At 37.1% G+C, this 22,571-nt stretch overlaps 1 protein-coding gene across 1 annotated transcript in view; it reads left to right on the top strand.

Annotated features, from left to right (window-relative positions):
* Nucleotides 1–21,822, top strand: part of EFEMP1 (EGF containing fibulin extracellular matrix protein 1) — a 97,768-nt gene extending 75,946 nt beyond the window's left edge. The window contains exons 5-11 of the mRNA XM_063443732.1: nucleotides 6,510–6,632; nucleotides 8,548–8,667; nucleotides 11,734–11,853; nucleotides 14,718–14,837; nucleotides 17,010–17,136; nucleotides 20,638–20,833; nucleotides 21,083–21,822. Of these exons, the coding sequence (XP_063299802.1) occupies nucleotides 6,510–6,632; nucleotides 8,548–8,667; nucleotides 11,734–11,853; nucleotides 14,718–14,837; nucleotides 17,010–17,136; nucleotides 20,638–20,833; nucleotides 21,083–21,244 (968 nt within the window). The 3' untranslated portion in view covers nucleotides 21,245–21,822. The remainder of the gene's footprint in view (nucleotides 1–6,509; nucleotides 6,633–8,547; nucleotides 8,668–11,733; nucleotides 11,854–14,717; nucleotides 14,838–17,009; nucleotides 17,137–20,637; nucleotides 20,834–21,082) is intronic.
* Nucleotides 21,823–22,571: the final 749 nt, after the last annotated feature.

The raw sequence follows: 22,571 nt of genomic DNA, 5'->3' as shown, positions 1-22,571 counted from the left end.
CAGTTATGAGAACCGTGCCTTCACACTGTATCAATAAAACCTAAACACAGTGCCACCTAGTGACCAATAAATATTTAGAACTATCATTTTTAGAATTCTGTTCGAAAATTAGAATGATTTTCTAATAATCAGACTATTACTCTCATATTCCCAAGGGTTGATGTCTTGAAAGATCTCCATTCTATTTTTTTATTCTTAATCTGTTTTTTCTCAAACACTTTCTATGTATATAGCTTGTACAATAAGTTATATATTTAATGGACATAATCAATCAGGGTTTAATCTATAATCTTAAACCTTTCATCAGGAATTAACTAGGGAAATGCCAGAATATCCACATTGGAAACAGTATCCAGCGTGGCTCTTTTTTTTCTCTTTCCAAGAGATTCTTGCCCCTTCAAAGCTCAAGATTAGGGTCATTATTATGATTTCCTTTCTTAGTATTCCTTTACACCTCCCCCCCCCCCCCCCCCCCACAAAAAAAACAGATCCTGTCTATGTTTTAACTTGAATCTCTCCTTAGTCATTAATAGACTAGTCTGGCTTCCATTTGAGCTCACAGATAATGGGTCTGTCAGACTTATTTTTGTATTTTCTACTCTCTGTTTTATTTTAGAGATGAATTTGAAAATATCTGACTTTTTCCATTTGGCATGCCTATTTCTTGATTAGTGAATAGAATATGAAATGTATTATGATTTAGTTTATAAAAATGGTGCATCAGAGGGGATATGATAACATTACACAAATATATTTAGTGCCAGTACAAACCATTGTCTGGAAATGTTTTAATAAACAGGACTATACAAAGGTCACAAGGTCATCCATTTTGACTTGAAGAAAGGATATTTAGTTTAAGGTAGAGGAAATGGTTCTTTATAGTAAGAACAATAAGGATATGGAATTCTTTGTCTGAAGAGGTGGTTTTATCAGAGTCTGTACATATTTTTAAACTACGACTGGATGAATGAGTAATATTACAGGATATAATTTTTAATATGTGGGGTAACTGCTTCTTGATACAAGGAGAGATCTGACTGCCAATCTGGGGTTGAGAAGGATTTTTTCCTAGTTTGTTTAAAAATTTGAAAGACATTTAAATTGAGGTTTTTTTTGTCTTTTTTTGGATCAACAGCAAAAACAGATGTGAAAAGGGCTGACTCGATGGACACAAGTCTTTTATCAGCCTATGTAACTATGGTTCACTGGAGATAAATACATGCACTTTGGATCATGAGTTTTCATTTTATTTTCAGACATAATTAAAGAAATGAAGCTGAAATAGTAAAAGCCATAAAAGGAAAATGTGGTTTACAGTTTGATACAGGACACATTAGATCCAAGATAAGATTCTACTTGCTGTACTTGTGGCATGTAAGATCTGCACAGGTTGGTACAGATAAAATTAACATAGAAACAAGCAAACGGCAATTAACTAGATGTGTGAAGAATGTGCAAGTCTGGTAGTCCTTCACTAGGTAAAAGTGGACAGTTCCATTTTTCTTATTTTTTATTATGAGAAATAGAGCCTATTTCAGGGGTTAGAAGTTGGGTTCTGCAATTTTTGATGTGTTCACAAACTTGATTTCAACTTATTCTTTTCTCTCATTGTTCAAATGTTTCTTTCAAGCATGATTTTTCTCAGATCTTCGTTGTTGTTTCTTGACCTGTATCTCTGGTACGTTTCTATTCAATTTCATCATTTATTCTCCTAGCAAAGAAAAAATATGTTATAAAGCAGAATCATTCCATCTGATGTGACAGTGAAGTACATCATGGATATTTCTAACTCTAAATTATGTTTCCTTGAATTTTTAGGTTGTATGTTCACAGGCCATCTTGCACATATATATATATATATATATATATATATATATCTGTGTACGGCACATTACGAGGACGTAAGGCAATGATAATAAAAGAAGCAGTATTAGTACTAGCACAGTCAGTTGAGGTGTGCCGAAACTGACGTGAGGTTAGGCCTGTAAAGGACGGCCCACCTAGGTGAAATGTTAATGAATTGAGGGTGCGGTGGGAGGGGCACTTCCGGGAACGTCGACGACAGGTAAGCTGGGCTTACTGCATTTAAATAGGGAATAATGTACCTCCCACAATTACAGGCCAAGCCTTCTGAATAAGTGTTATATGAGAATTGGTAAATCAAGTAAATGTGCTTAGTGCTTAATAAATGTTTGTAATGGCTGCCTTGTAACTCGTCTTCATAGTAGTTCTATATTTTCCAGTTGAGCCCATTATGTCATCTAACCCTCTTGATGAGAGAGAGAATCAGGAGTAAAGCTGGTTACATCGTTCTATTTTAAATGGGCCTATTGACAGCAAATACCCAGCATTCTCCCGGCAAATGAGAATACATCCTCCATAGCTGTATATGTCTGATAAAAAACAGTACAAATTTCAGGGATAAAGAGTGCTGACATAAGTTTCTTCCCTCTAGATGAATCTTTAAATAATGTGGCTCCAAATAATTCATTGTTATCTGTAAAAGGAAGAGTTCATTTTATGAATGAATGAAGGCCTCATCTAGAGGATTATCCTCGATTCACTAATCTAGAAATAGGGATGCCAAATGGAAAAAGTCAGATATTTTCAAATTCATCTCTAAAATAAAACAGAGAGTAGAAAATACAAAAATAAGTCTGACAGACCCACCATCTGTGAGCTCAAATGGAAGCCAGACTAGTCTATTAATGACTAAGGAGAGATTCAAGTTAAAACATAGACAGGATCTGTTTTTTGTGGCGGGGGGGGCAGGGGGGGGAGAGGGAAGTTATCAAAATATTATCATCCAAAGCAATACTAAGAAAGGAAATCATAATAATGACCCTAATCTTGAGCTTTGAAGGGGCAAGAATCTCTTGGAACTATTTTCGAAGAAAGTCTAAAATATTGACATCTAAAGTTAGAAATAGTTTTTCCTAATATTATTTCTTCCAGAACAAAACCTTCAAATTTTTCGACCTTTTACATTTCAGAGGATGGATTACATTTTTGTATTATATAACCCATGTTGTATCCAATGTTCTGGTACATTTTAAATAAGGTCCCAGTTCAATGGGATTTCTGTAGGCTATGGAATCAATTTAATATTTTTGAATATAATCATTTTATAATCATTTTTAAAAATGTACTGAGAATCCCCTTTTAATGATAAAACATACATTTAAAGTGTCATGGAAAGAGAACACTCAGAATATTTTTTAGACTGATTCATAATGTTTCAAATATTTTATTCTTTTGGCAAACAATTACTGACATAGAAGACATGTTGACTATACTTTGTTTGTTCTTCTAAAAAGTCCAATTTATTTAACATTTCGTAAAAAAGGTATTAATAGAACACATTTTCAGGACGACCACCCAGAATTTAGAGTGGCTAGATGTTCTTTTCTTTCTAAAATATTATTCAAAGGTAATTACAGCATGCCAGTATATTTATAAGGGAAAAGTTTACTGACTATAATGAATTACTAACAACACAAAATATCTACAAATAAGAAAAGAAAAATGGCAGAAAGAGTAATATTGTAAATGCACTAATATGTACTCTTTTGATAATTAAACTGTATTTTATATCAGGCATTTTTGCACTGGGTTTGCCTTTTTTCTAGTTTATTATATGCACTTTACTTGAAGGCTATATGCCTACTAGCAAATATTTTTTGTGAGATTAATTATCCACAGAAAACACAATGAAGCATTTGTCCCATTTCCTTTTTTTTTTATATTTATAGATATTTTGTGTGGTTATTTTTTTGTGTGAAGATTTAGTGGAATCTTGATACATCTGCATTACAAGGTGTATAAGGGTAATGTTTTTTTTATCCTTACACTTATTTCCTCACAGGTGACTTTTTTGGGTGTTTTATATATATTATTAAATTTAAATGAATTACTTTCATATGTATTCATTGGAATAAGCTATTTAGGTAAAGAATAGTATTTTGACTACTGGCATTGCCAATACAGAAATATATAAATTACACTACCTTACAGATATATAAAACAGGGAGTAAAAACTAAATATGACCCTATAAAATATGTCATATCACTATGTGTCTCATGTATTGAGGCAAGAGACCTGCAGGCCATGAAATATGTGTGTTAGTCAGGAACAGACTAGCACGTTTTGGTTTGAAGCCAAGTTTTAATTAATGGCTCAGTAACATGGGAGCTCCGAAACACATGAATTACTCTAACATAATCTGACTCGCTCGATATTGTCTACAAACACCAAGTACAGAAATAATCTTTGTGTTTTATTATAGTTTATATATTTCCAGGAGGGCCGACGTGGAGCTGTAGTGTTAAGACACCTTGTCAACCTTCAATTTGTTAATTTAATAATGGCAAGAGTTTGAACGTTAAACAATTTTGTTACAGTCTTTGTGGGCATAATTTTTTTTAAAGCTGGACATTCTCATAAATACTTGATCAAAAAATTAAGGGGACTTGATGGGTGTTTCTTGGAAAAAAAAATAATCTGTGTTTGTGCGTACGAGAAATGAGTACAGTATAATCTTGCCCCATTTTCTGTCAGAGTTCTCAGAACTACATTGTTAAGAAATATCCAAGTGAACAACTTTATTATGATAATTATACTAGGTCTTTATATTAAAGGGACACTATAGTCATCCAGGCCACTTCAGCTCAATGAAGTGGTCTGGGTGCAGTGCCCCTCAGGTTTTAACCCTTCAGATGCAAACATAGCAGTTTCAGTGAAACTGCTATGTTTACATTTGGGGTTAAGCCAGCCTCTAGTGGCTATGCCTCCATCGTACACAGCGTCCATAGGAAAGCTTTGAGAAACACTTGCCGCACATGTGCATTCGGCTCCGCTGACGTCGGACGGGGAACTGACGTCGGCGGGGGAGGAGAGGTCACCAGCGCCGAGGGAGCCTGGCGCTGGAATAAGGTAAGCTGCTAAGGGAGTTTTAATGGGAGGAGGACCCTGAGGGTGGGGGGACCCTCAGGGCACTATAGTGTCAGGAAAACCGCTTTGTTTTCCTGTTTCCTGACACTATAGTGATCCTTTAAGGTATAAACTGTAGTGGATGTACGAAAAAACACCATAATATAGGAAATGTAATATTTTAACTAAAATGTATGGTTAAACTGGCAGATAGGACAGGTAATACTGAAAGTCCTCTTTCCAATATCATGATTATACTTAAATGGTCTAGAAGTGCATAAAGACAGACTGGATGTATACCAACAGTCATATCCTGATCAAAGCAAGAAAATGCTTTACAAATCTTGCAATGTACAAGTATTCAAAGAATCACTCTCTAAATTTGTACGTGTTTCAAATTCCAAATCTTATCTCTTGCTTTCCCTTAAATGCTTAAAATATGTTCACAGAGTCTAGAATATGGGTGTTAGCTGCATTGCGTCAAGCACACATGGAGATCAAAAACAGGATCCATTCCAAAATCTATCTGTATTTCTTACTAGCGATATTCTGTATATTGGTGAATGTTTACTAAATATTTGTACACTTTAACCCCTTAAGGACCAAACTTCTGGAATAAAAGGGAATCATGACATGTCACACATGTCATGTGTTCTTAAGGGGTTAAAGGACTCTGTCTCTGAAATGTGGTATTTTGTATTTTGGAGCTTTCTGTAAAATCTGCATTGTCGACTTGCATATTCTATCATTTGTTATCTAAGAAAAAGTTAAAATAGGCTTGGAAATTTGTTATGTTTCCTGCAAAGTGGCTAAATTCAGTACAATCGTTTTGTGAGCTGCCATGTACCAGAATCTTGGGGAAAGATTCACAGTCAGTGGTGTATTTTGGATTTGTGCTGCCTTAGAGCACCCACCTAAACATAAATAAATGAAAATTAAATTTCTTCTGCTGCTCTCCCACTTTCTCAAATGCCTTTCATTGTAGAGGTTTCAACCTGACTGGCTGAGTCTTGCAGTCAGGTTGACTACGCCTGTTACCTCTGCATCTGCAGTTGGGAGAAGCTGGGTGGTCAATTTTCCCCTGGCTTTTTCCTTTTATTTTTGGATAAAACATCTATTTTGAACTTGAAATAAATCTAGCAAAATAAAAAAAAAAAGATTACAATCAATCATTATAAAAGAAAGTTGTCACCAACTTTTTTTAATTTCAGAATTAAAAAAATCTATCTAATTTTGGCAATTCAAATTGGCATTAGAAAAATAGCTATTGCGTAGCCATTAGACGAGGCAATATTGTAGCATAGTCATAGACACCATTTGTGCTGCTGTTCTGGCTTTTAGAAAGGCTTTTTTTTATATACAGAAATTCGGCCTAGCTGAACAGCAACATAAATGAAATGTTACTGACCCTGAAAAAACATAATTCCGGAAGAACTGATATTTTTCGTGTATTAATTTGCACCTATGTTATTCTCAAAGTATACCAACAACATATTCTGAATAAACATATTCTGTTAAAGGATTTCCACAGGTTACATAGTTGACATGAAAACAAAACAATATTTCTGTTTTCTAACAGATATAGACGAATGTGTCACAGGAACTCACAATTGCCGAGCAGATCAAGTATGCTCCAATCTCAGAGGTTCTTTCACTTGCTTATGCCCTAGGGGATATCAAAAACGAGGGGAGCAATGTATTGGTAAGTATTCCAATATGCAATATTTTGTGTCATTTTCTTCAGCTAAATCATACATTTCCTTGTAAATAAATAAGAAAAAATAAATATATTGAGAAAATAATAATTGTATTTTTATATTTTAGCATATCCTAAATGGCCTAAGGGGTGGGGGGGAATGTAGCTTTTTTTTAGTATCATCCCTCTGATTGCTAGTTAATGTGTTAATTTCTTCTTTCGAAATCAGAGTTGTTTAGAAATGTAACCACTAGCACATGTAAATGTACTTTTGGCTCCAATATGAAAGGTTCTAGAATCTCGCTATGTGTGACACAGTATATGTGCAAGATGCAGCATGGCATATTGAAACAACGCCAAATACATCTTTACAACCCCTTTGAGTCCCCTTTAAGTAATGAAAATGTGTAAACATTTAAAATATCACCATGGAAAAGTTTTAAATGTTGACAGTGCTTAAAAGAATGGAGTAATGTTACTGTGTTTATAATTACACAGAGGGGTTACGGTATAATTGATAATGGTGGTTACTGTATAACTCTTGAAGAGGAAGGTTAAGGTTACATTACAGTTAGGTGGAAGGTTAGGGCAAGTTTAGGTTTGCGTATAGGTAAAAGTGACAGATATCTGTAAAATTAGGGGAGTTTAGGGTTAGGGGTAGAAGGTGTTTTAAATTAGATGGAATTTGGGTTTAGGGTTGGAGGTCTGGAGTTAAGAGGGTTTAGGATTAGGGAGTACCTGCTTAATACTGTAGATTCCCATGAATTTGAGTCAGATGGAGGCTGGAAAAATTGTAATTGTAACTACCACAAATCTCAGTTAGTAATCAAGCAAACTGATTGTTTCTTGCACACACTAAAATAAGGTCTGCCTAGTATTTAGTAGAATTTGATCGTTTGTAAGTGCGTATCGTTATGTTTACTTCATGTGATTCCAAAAAGTCAAAAGTCTTAAACACGTAATTAAAGGGACACTATAGTCACCCAGACCACTTCAGCTCAATGAAGTGGTCTGAGTGCCAGGTCTTAACCCTTCAGATGTAAACATAGCAGTTTCAGAGAAACTCCTATGTTTACATTACAGGGTTAATCCAAACTCTAGTGGCTTTCTTCCTGACAGCCGCTAGAGGCGCATCTGCGACGCTGGATATGAAATTCGCATTCAGAGCGCAGGACGTCCATAGGAAAGCATTGAGAAATGCTTTCAAATGGACTGTTTGAATGTGCACGCGGCTCTTGCGTGCATGCGCATTCCGCTCCACTCGGGAGCTGACGTCGGAGGGGGAGGAGAGGTCACCAGCGCCTTGGGAGCCAATTGCTGGATTAAAGTAAGCAACTGAAGGGATTTTAACCCCTTCAGCGTCTAGGGAGGGGGTTCTCGAGGGTGGGGGGGACCTAAGGGTTGTATAGTGTCAGGAAAACAAGTTTGTTTTCCTGACACTATAGTGATCCTTTAAGTAATTGTGCAGGAATGCAGCTGCAGTCTACTTCATGCGTCAATATAATAACATTTATAGAATGATGGGGCCCTTTTATAAGTTACATGAAATGTTAATAACCTTATTGTATAACAAATAGATATTCCTTTTTTAAGATTGTTGCCTTGTTGGAATCTTATGAAACAGGTCCATTAGTAATTAAAAGATTTAGCTCTCTTCAGTGTCCACTAAAATCAAGGCTTGACAATTTGACTTTGAATCTAGTGGGCAGTCCAAAAAAGTTAGGAGCCAGGTTTTTCTTCAACTAACAAAGCTTTATTTTCAATGACAAAAATAAAAGACAAACTGACAAACACCCAGGCACCAGGACAAAATTCCCATTTGCGATGGTGACTCCTTGGCGTCTGGGATTTGTTGAGCCTTGCCTTAAATGCTGTGTCACACTGTAACAATTTGTACTGTTTTTTTCACTTGCTCCTGCAGACGTAGATGAGTGTGCAATATCTTCATTTTGTCATCATCACTGTGTCAATACAATTGGGTCCTACTATTGTCAGTGCAACCATGGCTTTCAACTTGCCTCTAACAACTACAGCTGTGTAGGTAAGTGAACTAAAATATTTCAACTAATATGAAAAATATGTTGCATCTAATAACAAGTAATCATTCGTGAATTTTAATATTATAAAAAGTGTTCCCATATAATACTGTTTGTGTTAGTGACATATATATCCCCTGACGTTTTTGGAAACTAATAAAAAGCTAAATTGATCCTTTTAGTTAAATACTTTGATGTGAAATGATGTGATAATTGCGAACTAATAAGGTCCGTAAAATAAATTCTATAGGGATCTATTCACTCAGGGTTATATAAAACTCAGATTTTTTTTTTCTAGCAAAATTCAGAATGTAAGTAGTTTACTCAAATTCCTAGAACAGCATGTTTTGCTATAAGAGATCATTAGTCTTGGAAATTAAAGCAAATCTTTCATGGGTTTTTTTTGTAGTTGAGGCGTTTGTTGGGACGTTTGTTTGTTGTTTTTTTGGGGCGTGCATATTTTTTCTCCTAGTTGCATCATTTTCACCTAATTAGTATTTTATATGTCTATTTTATTAGAATGGTGTGAATATCATGCTCAGTGTTAAGCAGATCAATTTGTGCCAAAGCACCGGTATCAAATCTCTAGAAAGCTTTCCCACAATTCGTCTTCTGAATTGAGTCTCGTCTTAAGTCAATCTTTCAGCTTGCTTTTATCCCGAAGGGTTTGAAATATACACGTTTAAACAGCTTTGTTTACCTCCCCCCACTTCCAAAATGGGTATTTTATAAAGATGTAATCTTTATGAAATACTCACATTGACTGGGTTGGTCTTTCACTCAAATTCCAACCCAATCAAAAGATATACTGAGAGAACTAGGGACTAGTTTGCCTCAGTATTATTCCTCCACTTTAACAAAGCTTGAAAAAAGGTAGAGTCATCAGTAACAGCAGTGGGGGAAAAAGCTCTGTCTATGAAGGATCCCCGGTCTGGCTGGATCCTCCCTAGAACTCAGTGCTGTACGCCATTGGCGTCGGCTCCTGGCAGCTGAAGAGCCAGAAGCTGAAGAGGATGCAGCAGATCAAGAAGGCGGCACTCATGAGGAACAGATTCAGGTAAACAAATCTCACCTTTCCCTGCATTGGCCACCGGTCACCCAAATTATGCATAAACCCCAAGTCACTAGCATTTTAAATTCTTGACAAGATCAATTTAGTCTTTCAACTTCCCACAGAAAATGAAAATATACAGGAAATTGGCAAAATAATAATAATAATAATATATTAATATGATAGGCACAATAAGGAGTAGGACCATAATTTACTTGAAGAAAAACTCCACTCCCTGGTGGAATGCTGTCACCCATGTCCTGAAATGTATATAGTAGACTTGCCTACTCCCCAACATTGGGAGGAGGTAAAAGTGGCAGACCAGTGACGTGATGATGTCACTGGCTCTGCCCAAATGCGTGAACCCACCAAATTACTGGCAGGACAGCCTGGCATGAATACATACCAGGTTGCCTGTTAATCAAGCAGGCCAGCCCACTGAGGGCAAAACTTACAGGGAGCATTGCCTCAGCACTCTCTGCAGGATCTCAGTGCCCTGTTTGATGTGTGAGCATTTCTAATGAAGCCCTCGTGCTACACCCGAAAGCAAAGTGAAGCAAAGTCTAAAAATCAGGACTGTCCCACTGAAATCAGGATGGTTGTGAGGTATGGACTTGTACATTCTTTTCTGGCCTAGTTGAAATTCATCTGAATTTACACTGATCAACTTGTCGTAAGAATTCCGTAACTCTGAAGCGCCATAAGAATGTAAAACAAATTAATTCACACAATGAATGAGAGCATGTTTGTTTAGTTCATGATTCAGAGTTCCATCTGTGGCACCATGAAAAGAGATGATTGATGAGAATAAAGGTTAGGGGACAGTCACTAAATGTATTCACAAATCAAATGAGAAGTAACCAAAAGAGGGAAAAAATCGATAAGCAGTAAAAAAAATATATATATTTTTTATTTATTTATTTTTTATTTTGTATAGATTTAAAAATAAAATCTAATTATAGATTATTTACAGTATCTCCCCTTTTTTCCCTCTTGATTAATTACTTTTTCCCCATTTGACCTGTAAACCATATGGCAGACAAATGTGCCTATCAATGCACTGCAAAATATATACATAATATTTATATTATGTGTATATTATGTAGTTCACTAATTGGCCCACTGATTCTTTTTGATTCGCCCAAATCTTTTCCCTAACTATTTTGCATGGACGATATTTGGACAAACCAAACCAAGACATGGAAGATTATTGGACTACCCAAACTAAATTTTATTTTTAGACAAAATGATTTGAACCATATTTGTTCTGCCATGAACAAGTCTAGAGAATATAAGTAGGTGGAAATCTTCCCCCCAGTTTGCATTCATAAACTTCTCTGTGAAAGGTTTCACTTTTTTCCTGGGGTTCGTCAGGCACTGCACTCCGCCTCCACTACTAAAACTGTACAGCCAAAAGTTATTTCGATCATTGAGAGTGATCAGCTGACACCCTGCCAATGAACTAAACCCTGCACTGCAGAGCTGCTTAGGAACTTCTGACTTTCTGTCCTTACTAGTGGAATCGGGGAACGGTATCTGGTAGAGTCCAGGTAAGACCTCAGTCTGTTCAAAAATGGTTTGACTACTTACAATGGGGTGGTAGGTAGCCAGTGCACATATGGGATCATATCCAGTGCAGCAAGCCATTGTGGCTATGATGTTTGGAGTGTTCCTTAAAGTATTTTATTCCATTTCCATGACCAAATCACATGCAGTTTGAACACTAAGCTTGACCCCCTTTGAATCAGATAAGTTGTTGGTATTAACACGATGACATGAAAAGCCATATGTCAAACTGTTAAATGACAGACTTTTTTATGGGTCACATAAATGGCTAATTAGATATTTATTTTGTCCTTTGCAATACTTGAAAGCTAAATATGTCTAACTGTATTGTTTTTAGTAACAGACAGGTAGACAGACAGAATGTTCCTGTAATAATTAAGCTGCATTCAAAGATATTTATCATTTGTAATTTGCAAATCCAAAATTATAAATTTAATTAAATATTTTATTTCAGATGTAGATGAATGTAACACGAACAGCCCATGTGAGCAGGAATGCTACAATACGATCGGTTCCTATTACTGCAGATGTAGTCTGGGATATGAATTGAGCAGGGACAGAAACAGTTGTGAAGGTAATTATGAGTTAATATGTTGGAAAGTTGGTATACTATGGAATGGAAGCATTGCCTTATCTTCTAAAAGGTGATGATAGCAAAGAATTCCCTATTGCTGCGATTACTGGGATTTCACATAATAAACATTCTTTTCTTCTTAAATTCTTCAGTCAAATAATAACTCCATTAATTTATTTTATCTACATCATGACATTTTAGCTCATATACACGTCTTACGTTATTACAAAATTCCCCTAGTAGTTTTCCATTTCGTTTTTCACCTCAATACTTCCACTTCATTAATATATTCTACTTTTAACATTTTTCAAATTTCCTCTTCAAATTTCACCTACCATATTCTCTGTCTTAATGCAGTCGATTTTCTGTTGTTATTATTATTATTATAAATGAGGATATGCATTGCTTGAGGTTGCATGGGTGCAATTAAATGCATTCACATCATATTATCTGAACAGCAGTTCTTAACTTATAGTAGGGGTCCTAAAATCAAAGACTGTACACAGTTGCCTACCATAAAGTATAATTACCTGGAGACCCTACGGATAATGTAAATATAAATGTTCTGAAGACTTATTGTTGTTATATATTATCTTACAGGTGAAGAATAGTTGCTTGGGAAGTTTTACAATAAGAGAATAGATTGTCAAAATAATTCTATCTACGTAATCTTGGACATGTCAAAAAAGGTTAAGAACCACTGATCTAAGTAAACTAGTTTCATTGGGGTGGTACCTGTAATGGTGTAATTTTACAGGAATTAGCATTTTTATTTATCTGTTGTTCTAATTAGGTTTTTTATAAGTATAATATGCAATAGACGTTATTAGACGTAGATAATTTTATACCTCCTTAGTCTTCATCATTCTGACATGTACACCTCAAACCAAATGTTGGGCAGTTGTTTCTGTAATAAAACATTCAACGCTTGAAAAACTGTGAAACAGGAATGCTATAAAATAGATTTTGCTAAGAGAATTGCTATGGAATCAGTACTTGTAAACATTATGTACTATTGACTGACTGCCAATTACTTTCATGTTGTTGAAAATGTCTCTTTTCATGTGCATGAAAAGACCACATTTAGCGGGGTGAAAATATTTTCACATTTTAAACAAATGCTGTTGAATCATGCTTATCAAATGTTGAACTGCAGAGGCGTTTCGGCTACAACAGCATCTGTGTGGGGAATAAACAAAGACTGGTTTAGCAATAAACAAATTTATTTTCTGTGTTTAGCTTATTGCCCACAATATCAAACATGACATTTGAATATCTAAAAATAATAGTGGCAAACCAAATACAGATTCCAATCATCTATCTGACATCATTGGAAAATAAATGTCACAATGCATTTTTTATTTGTTTGTTTGTTTCTAATTCCTTTTTTGTTATTTTGATGGTATCTATCAGGAAATGTGTTTCTTGTAGTATTTTTTTTTTTCCTGCATATTGAAAGTGTTAACATCCTTGTACAAATAGCTGTTTAATAGGTATAGTATCAAAATAAGTGTTCATTAGATAATTTTGAAATACAAAATTGTTATGAATTAAAAAGAATTGAAGACCAGAAGAAAATCTACTTTTGAACTCACGTATGACAAATATGAACAAAAATAACCTATAAAAGTACAATATATAGATGAAGAAGGCATATATTCACATATAAGCAATACAGGTGGTTTGCTGACAAGTAACTTAATGGTCCCCTTCTAGAGCCCGGGGGAAGGGTGTGTGTGTATGCACGCAAGTGTGTGCGTGTGCATTGGCTGAGTGTTGTCTGTGGAGGAGGTGTGAGAGCTGTATAGGGGGGGTTAAGTGTGTCTGTGTCTCTGGCATTCTGTACATGTGTATGTGCCTGAGCATCCTTGTGTGAATGTGTGTGTCTGGGAGGGTATGTGTGTGCGGTAGTTGCAAAACTTTATGGAGGATCTTGATTGACATGATACCAGGAAGATGAAGCCCCAGTAGGTAACAAAAGAAAATGTCAGTGCATATACGGACATCGCAGTGGGATGTATTTTTTGGGGTCTTGCAAAATATGCCTATTTAATGAGCTGAAGAGTCATGCTCTATTATACCCCATTGGTATAAACCAAGTCATTGTACAGAAGGAAAAAAAGATTGTTTTTACATGAATTAAACAAAAATACAGTAAAATAGCAACAAAAAAATCTTAAGTTTTGGGTGCTGGAGTGTAAGGAAATCCTGCTGTTAAGACAAACAAAACAGTCGAAAAAAAAAAAGCTGGAACTCCACTCTTCATAGATTCAATGTAAAACTAGCATCCACACATTCAGTGTTTGTTGAATAAAATAATATCAAACTGAATGTTTATGTTACTCAACTTGACTTTTTTCTTTGCTTTTTACATGTCAGCACGACATTGAACTTTTCATACATGTCGAAAACATGGTTGGGGTAGTAACTGCGTTAAAAATGTTAAGTTAAGTCAGTTAGTAGACAGATGCCCAAAAAACAATGATTTATATAAAAAAGGTGGTTAATTCTAAGGAATTAATTTTTAGTAGCTAAAGAATTTAAGAATTATTTTAATTCCTCCTATTTAATAGAATATGTAATCTCCCAGTCACCCACGCTTGGCAGTTGTGCAATTAAGTGGATAAGTATTATGTCTTAATCAAAGTCTGTGGTTACATTTGTGTTTCCTGATAGTATTGTGCAACAGCCTCGGGTCTGATGTTCTAACTAATGAATAACACACAGGAGATTGAATTCTGTAATAAACCAAAGAGCCTTGTTTCTAATTTTGAAAGAGAACATGTCGGATTACCTGCAGTAAAACAAATATGTTAAAGCACATCTCTTTTCAATGTTTTACTTCTAAGTGTCTTGTTTAACAGATATTGATGAATGCAGAACGTCAAACTACCTTTGTCAATACCAGTGTGTTAATGAACCAGGAAGATTTGCTTGTTTATGCCCTCAAGGATATCAGCTTGTGGGAACTCGATCGTGTCAAGGTTTGTATAAACCATTCAATATTTTCTTTCTGATAAGGCACAGGATCAGATTGATGGTGACACACAGACTATAGTTTTAGGGCATGATTTTATTTAACCATAATGACAAAGTATTTGCTTGTATATGTCACAAAGTCAGCATGACTGGAAGTCCATCCTGTCAACATCAGCAGAGATTCCATTTATCCGCACCAGATGGAACCTAGGAATATTTATCAACTGCACTTTTAAGACGATTCAGTAAAGTGCATGAAAAGTATATTTGTGCCAAATTCACTTTGAATTCCTGGCCGTTAACAACTTAGTAATCTAAATTAAAGCAGCACTGTCACCGTCTGGAATTCCATCAGCATTTGCAAAGACCCCCAACAGTGATGTCACTGCTGGTGGTCCGATGGCCAAGGAAGCAGGTAAAGATGAGATGTACTTACCTGAACCTGTCCCTGCTGTACTCTCGAGCATTCACAAGAGTACACCATTGAGGTCTATGGGGGATCCCGAGAGACCACAGGAACCTTCAGTAACACAGCCAATTCCCTGCAGCTATCGCTGGTAACAACTGTTGGGATTGACATTGTAGCTTTGTCAAGCAGAGGAAATATACAGAGACAAAGTAGTCCCAACTTTGTCTCTGTATACCTTTTGACTGGGTTGGAATTTCAGTACTCACCCTTCTCTGACACAGGAAATGGAGCTGACTTAAGCTTCTCCTTTGGTCATAGAAGGTCAAGCGTAGGGAAAATACATAAGACAAAGTAGTCCCTACTTTGCCTTATGTTTTAATGAAAACTAGATCAGAAATAAAGAAAAGAAGAACAGATTCTGAGAGAGAAAGAGAAGAGGAAACTATAAGAAAACAATGGAGTTAATTAGTGACAGTGTCACTTTAATAAAGACACAAGCCAGAAGGATAAAGGCTTACAGATGCTATTTAATCAACATAATCCCTGCAGCTTACATTGTCACCCAGTTTAATATCAAACAGTTTAAGCAAGGTCTGACATAAATAAAGCCTCTTCCCCTAACCCTGGGACCATCAGGAATAGATTGACATTAAATAGCAGAGACCTGCAGCGGTTATGTTCCTTCTTGCAATTACATACCCTGTCATTTCAACCAGTTAAGCCCATGAGAGAATGTTTTTTTTTTTTTTTTTAGAAAACTCTTTATAGAAATTGTCAGTTGAGTTTCATCCTGCTTGCCATTCCAGAATGTGATGGTGAATACAGATCATTAATAATCCTGCATAAAAGCTTTTAATGCAGATCTCTCGCAGCAGACAACATCAGTCTATAAAACCATAAACCACCTTCTTTTTACTGAGAGGTTTTCCAAGTCCCTTCCATTTGTAACCAGCCACCTTCCTGCCCTGCGGGGATAATTAGCACGTACTGGCAATGGGTGACCGTGCTAATGGTCATATCTGATCATGAATTTCTAGATTGTTCAACTCGTCATGCAAGTGATCCATGAACTTGTTGATTTCAGCCACTCGCTTGCGATTTCTTAGCAGTTCATCTTTATGCACCTTTGTGCTAAGGCTAGTTGACCAGTTGTTGATTTTAGTAACAATCGTCCTCACGATTATCGATTTTCAGCAAGTGGATTTCGTGGGTGGAACTTAATGCATTCATGATTGTATCCTTACCAGTAAAAAGCACCAATGAGAGAATATTAAAGCTCTCTTTATGTACATCAGTATCAATGTGGATTTTCTGAGTGCTTTTCATATGTGTCCAAAAAAAATCTAATTAGTAAGAAAGAGAAACAAGATGTGGGTAAAAAGAAAAATACAAGTTGAATGCATTGTTAAGTGTATTAAACAGGAAAGCCAGACTATATGGAGAAACTGAAGATGATAACAAGTAACTAGCATGAAAAAATGGCAAAGAGGGGAGTGTGGTGTTATATACAACAATAGTTTCAGGCTTTAACAGCTCAGTTGTTGTCTACCAGGATATAAAGAAACACAATGTAAGTTGTAATATGACGTTCCAGTGCATAGGCTGCTAAATAAATATTTGCTTCTAACAAAGTCATTTACATAGACGATGATTAAACTGAGATAATGTTTAGCAGCCATTTAGTAAAGATTCCTGTTGATCGTTTATAATGTTTGGATGAAATGTATAAATAAAAAATTAATACAAATTACATTTTTAAAATACACAGACATAGATGAATGTGAAAGTAACACACATGATTGCGGGTCAGACACTATGTGCTGGAATTATTATGGCGGATTCAGATGTTACCCAAGAAATCCTTGCCAAGAGCCCTATGAATTAATGTCTGAAAAGTAAGTTGAAAGCAGTTTCATAGATATCCTATACTTCACACTACTTAAATAGCATATAAACAGGGTTATTCTGAAGAATTTTCAAATGAATTGTGAGTTTTAGCAAAGAATAGACAAGCTAGAAAATATTTTCCTTGCTTGGCTAATTCGGCATAAATGTTGAAATCCCTCAATGTGTAGTTTAGTGTACAAACCCATTGTTACAAATTTAGGTTTATATTCTCACAGTGTAACCATTATATTTTTATTATATCATCTAATACCTACACAGGCTGTGATCGATGTATATTTTATGTGATAATGTAAACATGAAACATGTGGAACATGAAATAACTTTAAAATCATTACTTTCATTCAGCGTATTCTTTTCCAGTAAAATGTCCTCCCTTCTGCCTTTCTCTTTTGGAGTCCCTCAAGGCTCCATCCTTGGGACCCTTACGTTTTCTCTCTATACTGCCTCTCTGAGCAAACTCATAAATATCTTAATTATATGCTAGTGACGCCCATATATACTTCTCCTCCCCTGATCTCTCACACTGCCTTCTAGAATGAGTCACCGGCAACCTCTCTCTCATCCCCAACTGGATGTCTTCCCATTTTCTGAAACTGGGATACTTATCATCTTTCCTTGTAAAACTAATCCTCCATTGTCACTCTCCATGCAAACTGATGGCATGGCTTTCATCCTAGCAAGCTCACTGCCTTTGAATTATCTTTGTTTGTGGCCTCACCTTTATATTCCATATTCAGTCTCCTACCAAAATCCTGCTATTTTCACTATTTACAAATATGTATTCCTAACGCTATAGAGCCCTAGGTGACTAGGGCCCCGTTAACCATTTATTTGCTCCCTCGGCACTGGTGACCTCCTCCATTGGCGTCAGCTTCCGAGTGGAGCCGAATGGGCATGTTCAGTGCTTTCCTATGGGGATCATTTTTTTTTGTAGTTCTTTATTTTATTAGCATACAGTAGAAAGTCATGATTGCGCCGCCACAACAGCAGTTGCAATCAGGTTATCAAGCATTGAATAACATTTGTGTGATCATGAAAGGCATTGCATATTTGGTAGTACGGATTGAGAGTAGTTAAAGTGGGCGTTATTCATGCAGTTATTCTATACATATCAGACATTTAGCACTTTAAAAAAAAAAATTGTTCGTCAGGGTTGTTGACCACATAGGGTAACCATATGACGTGGAGTTTAGAGTGCAGTTGGCGCTAGCATGTATTTGTCATTGGTGTGGTAGCCCTGTAATGAGGGTTATAGAGATGATGAGTAGTGAGTCTAGCGGTCATTGATCCATGCGGGTGTATGGGGTTCATGCTCATTTACAGAGTCCAGTCGCATCGTGGGAGGGGTCTGTCAGTTGAGCGGTACGGATTGTCAGGACATTAGTGGCTCTGTGGCCCTGAGTTTGGGATGACCCGGTGAGTGCAGATGTGAGTGGGTGTAGGGCCCCTAACCTAAGGAGGCTGCGGGGGAGGGAGGAATTACGCCAATTGGCATGTGTGACCTTGCGTGTGCCCCTGGAGGAGTGGGTATTCTGCATGTTGTCTCACTCTTGGTTATGTGCGAGATCAATGCCTGTAGGTTCCTGTTAGTTGGTCAGGTTGGGGGCTGCGTTACGGCTTTAGATGTAGGTCTCATGTTAGTCAGTGTTAACACATCAAGACAGAGCTTTTAGGGAGAGAAAATAAAGAAAAAATAGAAAACACGTAAATGAAAATTGGTTTGAACCAGCCTCATATAGCTTTATCAGAGTCTCAGTTGTTTCGCCGGAGGAAGGGTCACCGCTATCAAGGTGTTCTCAGCTTGGCTCTTTATGGATCCGGTGGCGGTGTTTCTCTGGTGCGTGGGATGAAGGGTGTAACCGTGGCCTTAGATCTTGCAGTTGGCCCCGGAGCTGCTGGTAAGGCGGATAGGCCCAGGTTTTGCAGGAAAGGTTCGGCTTCGTCCATGGTGTGCAGGACGAGCGTGGTGCCAGCCCGCGTGACCATAATGGAGTTGTCTGTCCCCCACCTGTACGGCAGGCCTGCCGATCGTAGTTGGGTGGTAACGGGTCCACAGGATTTCCTCCACAGCAGGAACATACCAGAGAATAGTCAAAATATTTGCCAAGGTCAGGGACATAGAACGAGACACAGCGATGAGGAAAGCCAGAAGTCAAGGATACCAGAAATCAGGAAAGTCGTAACAAAGCCAAAGTCAAATATAAGAAAAACGCAATCAGGAACACACTTTCAGATAACCAGCTAGTGGAAACCATGACAGGGCACTGACAAAAAGGTAATTTGGGTTTAAATAACCCTCCTTAGGCTGTAATTGGCTGTCTCTGACCCCAAAACACACTTGCGCGTCTATGACGTGACGTCGCACATACATGGGCGCCATCTTTGATGTGGGCGAAGGTTCGTTTCTTTTAAAAAGCCCGATCCGCAATAGCCGGCGTTCCTAAGAACTTCGCAACCGCTGAGGACTGGAACAGAGGGAGACCAGGTAGCTGACCGCCGAGCCCAAGGTAAGTCATCTATAATGGCTTGGCTGTTTAGTTTGAGTGCAGCCACGCCAGCAGAGATGCCAGGAGCCGTGACACTGGCGCTCAGACCACTTCATTGAGCTGAAGTGGTGTGGGTTCCTATAGTGGTTCTTTAACAATATTGGCCACATTCACTCCTTTCTAATGCACGATGGTTCTAAGAAACATGTTCACCAAGATATAATTTGCCACATTGATTACTGTAACTTTCTCACTAATTCATAGATACACCAGTTCTCAGTCCCCCTCTCTGTCAGTAACATTCTCCTGTCCTCTGTTCATATCAGTACAGCTAATTTTTAAGGGCAGTTCCATTCCTGTAGAACAGCCGGGCTCGAAACATCAGTCCTATCCCATGACCTCAATCTTTAAATTTGCTTGAAACTCTTTTCTTTTGGCAGCCCTATACCCTCACTGCATAATTTGCAACCCTTAAAGTTGCCTGTCACCTCTTTTCTAACATAAAACTCAATTTAATATTATTGGATAAGCTTTCTAAATTAGATAATTTTTGGATAAACAGAAATATAGTTGTAATCCTAAGGAGCCTAAATACGTGGATTCGCAATAACTGAGCAAATATATGCTCATGCTAACCTAGAACAGCAGCACAATTTTTAAGAAATGCAGACACCACCTTTGTTCTGAGTTTAACATATTTGACTACTTGTAGATAAAGCCTAAATCTTCCTGAAATACATGTGCTCTGTGAATCTTCTACTTCCCACCTAACTTTGGCATAGCTTGTACAAAATATTATCCATGCATCTAGCTAACTGTTGAGTGGCCCCTGGAAACTGTCATAGAGTGAACTATAAATAATTGTCTATTTTGTTGGAGCTACTTAATTGTTATTAATGTGTCTATTAAATTAATTTATCTCTTGTTTCAAGGCATTACCAAATCCACATATGCTATCCACATTGTCACTTATTGTTAATTACCAAATATTTTTCTTTACAGTCGCTGTGTCTGCCATTCTACAAATCCTCTTTGTCGTGATCAACCATATAGTATCGTCTACAAATATATGAGCATCAGGTCCAACAGAGCAGTTCCTTCTGACGTGTTTCAAATTCAGGCCACCATAATCTATGCTAATACAATCAACACATTTAGGATTAAGTCTGGAAATGAGAATGGAGATTTCTATTTAAGGGTGAGTTAAACTTAACTTAGCCTTTTTTTGTAATGGTGCTGGTAGTGGAAGATACATGCTTAATCATTTGATTTTGTTAGGAGTCAAAGGTAACATTTTCAGTATCTAGTATCATGGTAGCAGATGTCATTGAAGCTTGCTCAACTACTTGTATAAAAGAACAGATTTCCTGTATGGTTCTTGACATATTTATTACTTTCTGGTTGGTCTGACCTCATTTATGTGATAGATTATTCTCATTTTTTTCAGCAAACAAGTGGACTCAGCGCTATGCTTGTTCTGATAAAACCTTTAACAGGACCAAGAGAACACTTTGTTGACCTGGAAATGGTGACTGTCAACAGTGTAATGAACTACCGTTCAAGTTCCATACTGCGATTAACAATAATAGTTGGACCATACCCATTTTAAAGATTGGTCCACTAACACAACACTGGAATAAGTAAAAAAAAAAAAACAGCAAAAAACACACACCTGCAGTACATCACTCTTATTTATGTTTTCTTTTTTGAAGCACATTAACCTATATATACCATGTACACTGAAAATCTATGGTATTCAATTTCAAATTAATTTCAACTATGTCCTTTCTCACTTCATATTTTAATTAACACCTTTCTACTATCTAATTGATGAACATATTAAAACAGTATGGAATCACAGAGAGAATTGATTTAAAGTGTGTAAATACTTAGAGCAGCTGGGCTTTTTTTTTCTAAACTTTCCACACAGCTTTATAGTTGATAAATGTAACATCGTGGTTGATTTTGAGTGCTTGTGCTGCCAGGTTGTGTTTGTAAGCTATTACATGCGTCCCTGTTTTGACCATTTTGTTACATTGATAATGAAAGGTATACTCAGGATACGTATTGCATCTCTGTTACCAAGATGAGAACCCCCTCAAATTACTGAAATACAACCTGTGTTGATAGTTGCCAGTTATACCAACAACTTTGCTCTCTAAGCTTACCAAATTTAAGCATATAAAATAGCACTTGCCAACCTTAAAATACATAGTAGAAATGCTTGACCTATAGCACCACCTTTCAAAAGGAGAGGAAGAGGACGGTGAACTGGTAATATTTTGCCATTAGGGTAGGCATCTGAACTCTGGCTCCCAATATGTCTCTGAATCACAAATTCCATGCTTCTTCTACGTCAATTACATTCAAAGAATTCTGGGAGTTGTAGGCCACCAACATATGGGGTGCCAGAGTTTGAGATCCCCGTGTTAGAACAATGTAAGTAACTGCCTGTCATCCATGGAATGTATTGGATCTTACATTGAACAATATGATGGGGAAATCCCTACATCCTGCTAGCCAATCAGACACCTCAAAGGAACACTTTAGGGTCATGAACACAAACATATAATTCTGACCCTATAGTGCAAAACCCACCATTGAGGCAGCTTGCCCCCCCCCCCCACCCCCAGCCCCCTTAAAAGCATAAAAAACTCACCCTATTTCCAGCACTGTGCGGGTCCACCAGTACTGGCCCTGCCCCCTTGGTGACATCATAAGATTTACTGATTTTTGCCCACGGGAAAGCATTGGATTGGCTGAAATTGGCAAGTTTTGGCCAATCAGCACCTCCTCATAGAGATTCATCGAATAATGCATCTCTATGAGGAAAATTCTCTGCATGGGGACGCTGAACGGCGGAGCTGCCAACTGTACAGCACTGGGCAAGGAAGCACCTCCAGTGGCCATCTGAGGAGTGGCCACTTGGAGGTGTC

Source organism: Pelobates fuscus, chromosome 2 (assembly GCF_036172605.1).
Source record: "Pelobates fuscus isolate aPelFus1 chromosome 2, aPelFus1.pri, whole genome shotgun sequence".
Lineage (NCBI taxonomy): Eukaryota > Metazoa > Chordata > Amphibia > Anura > Pelobatidae > Pelobates > Pelobates fuscus.
Note: the sequence above shows the minus strand (reverse complement) of the source record. Positions and strands in the feature narration are given on the sequence as shown.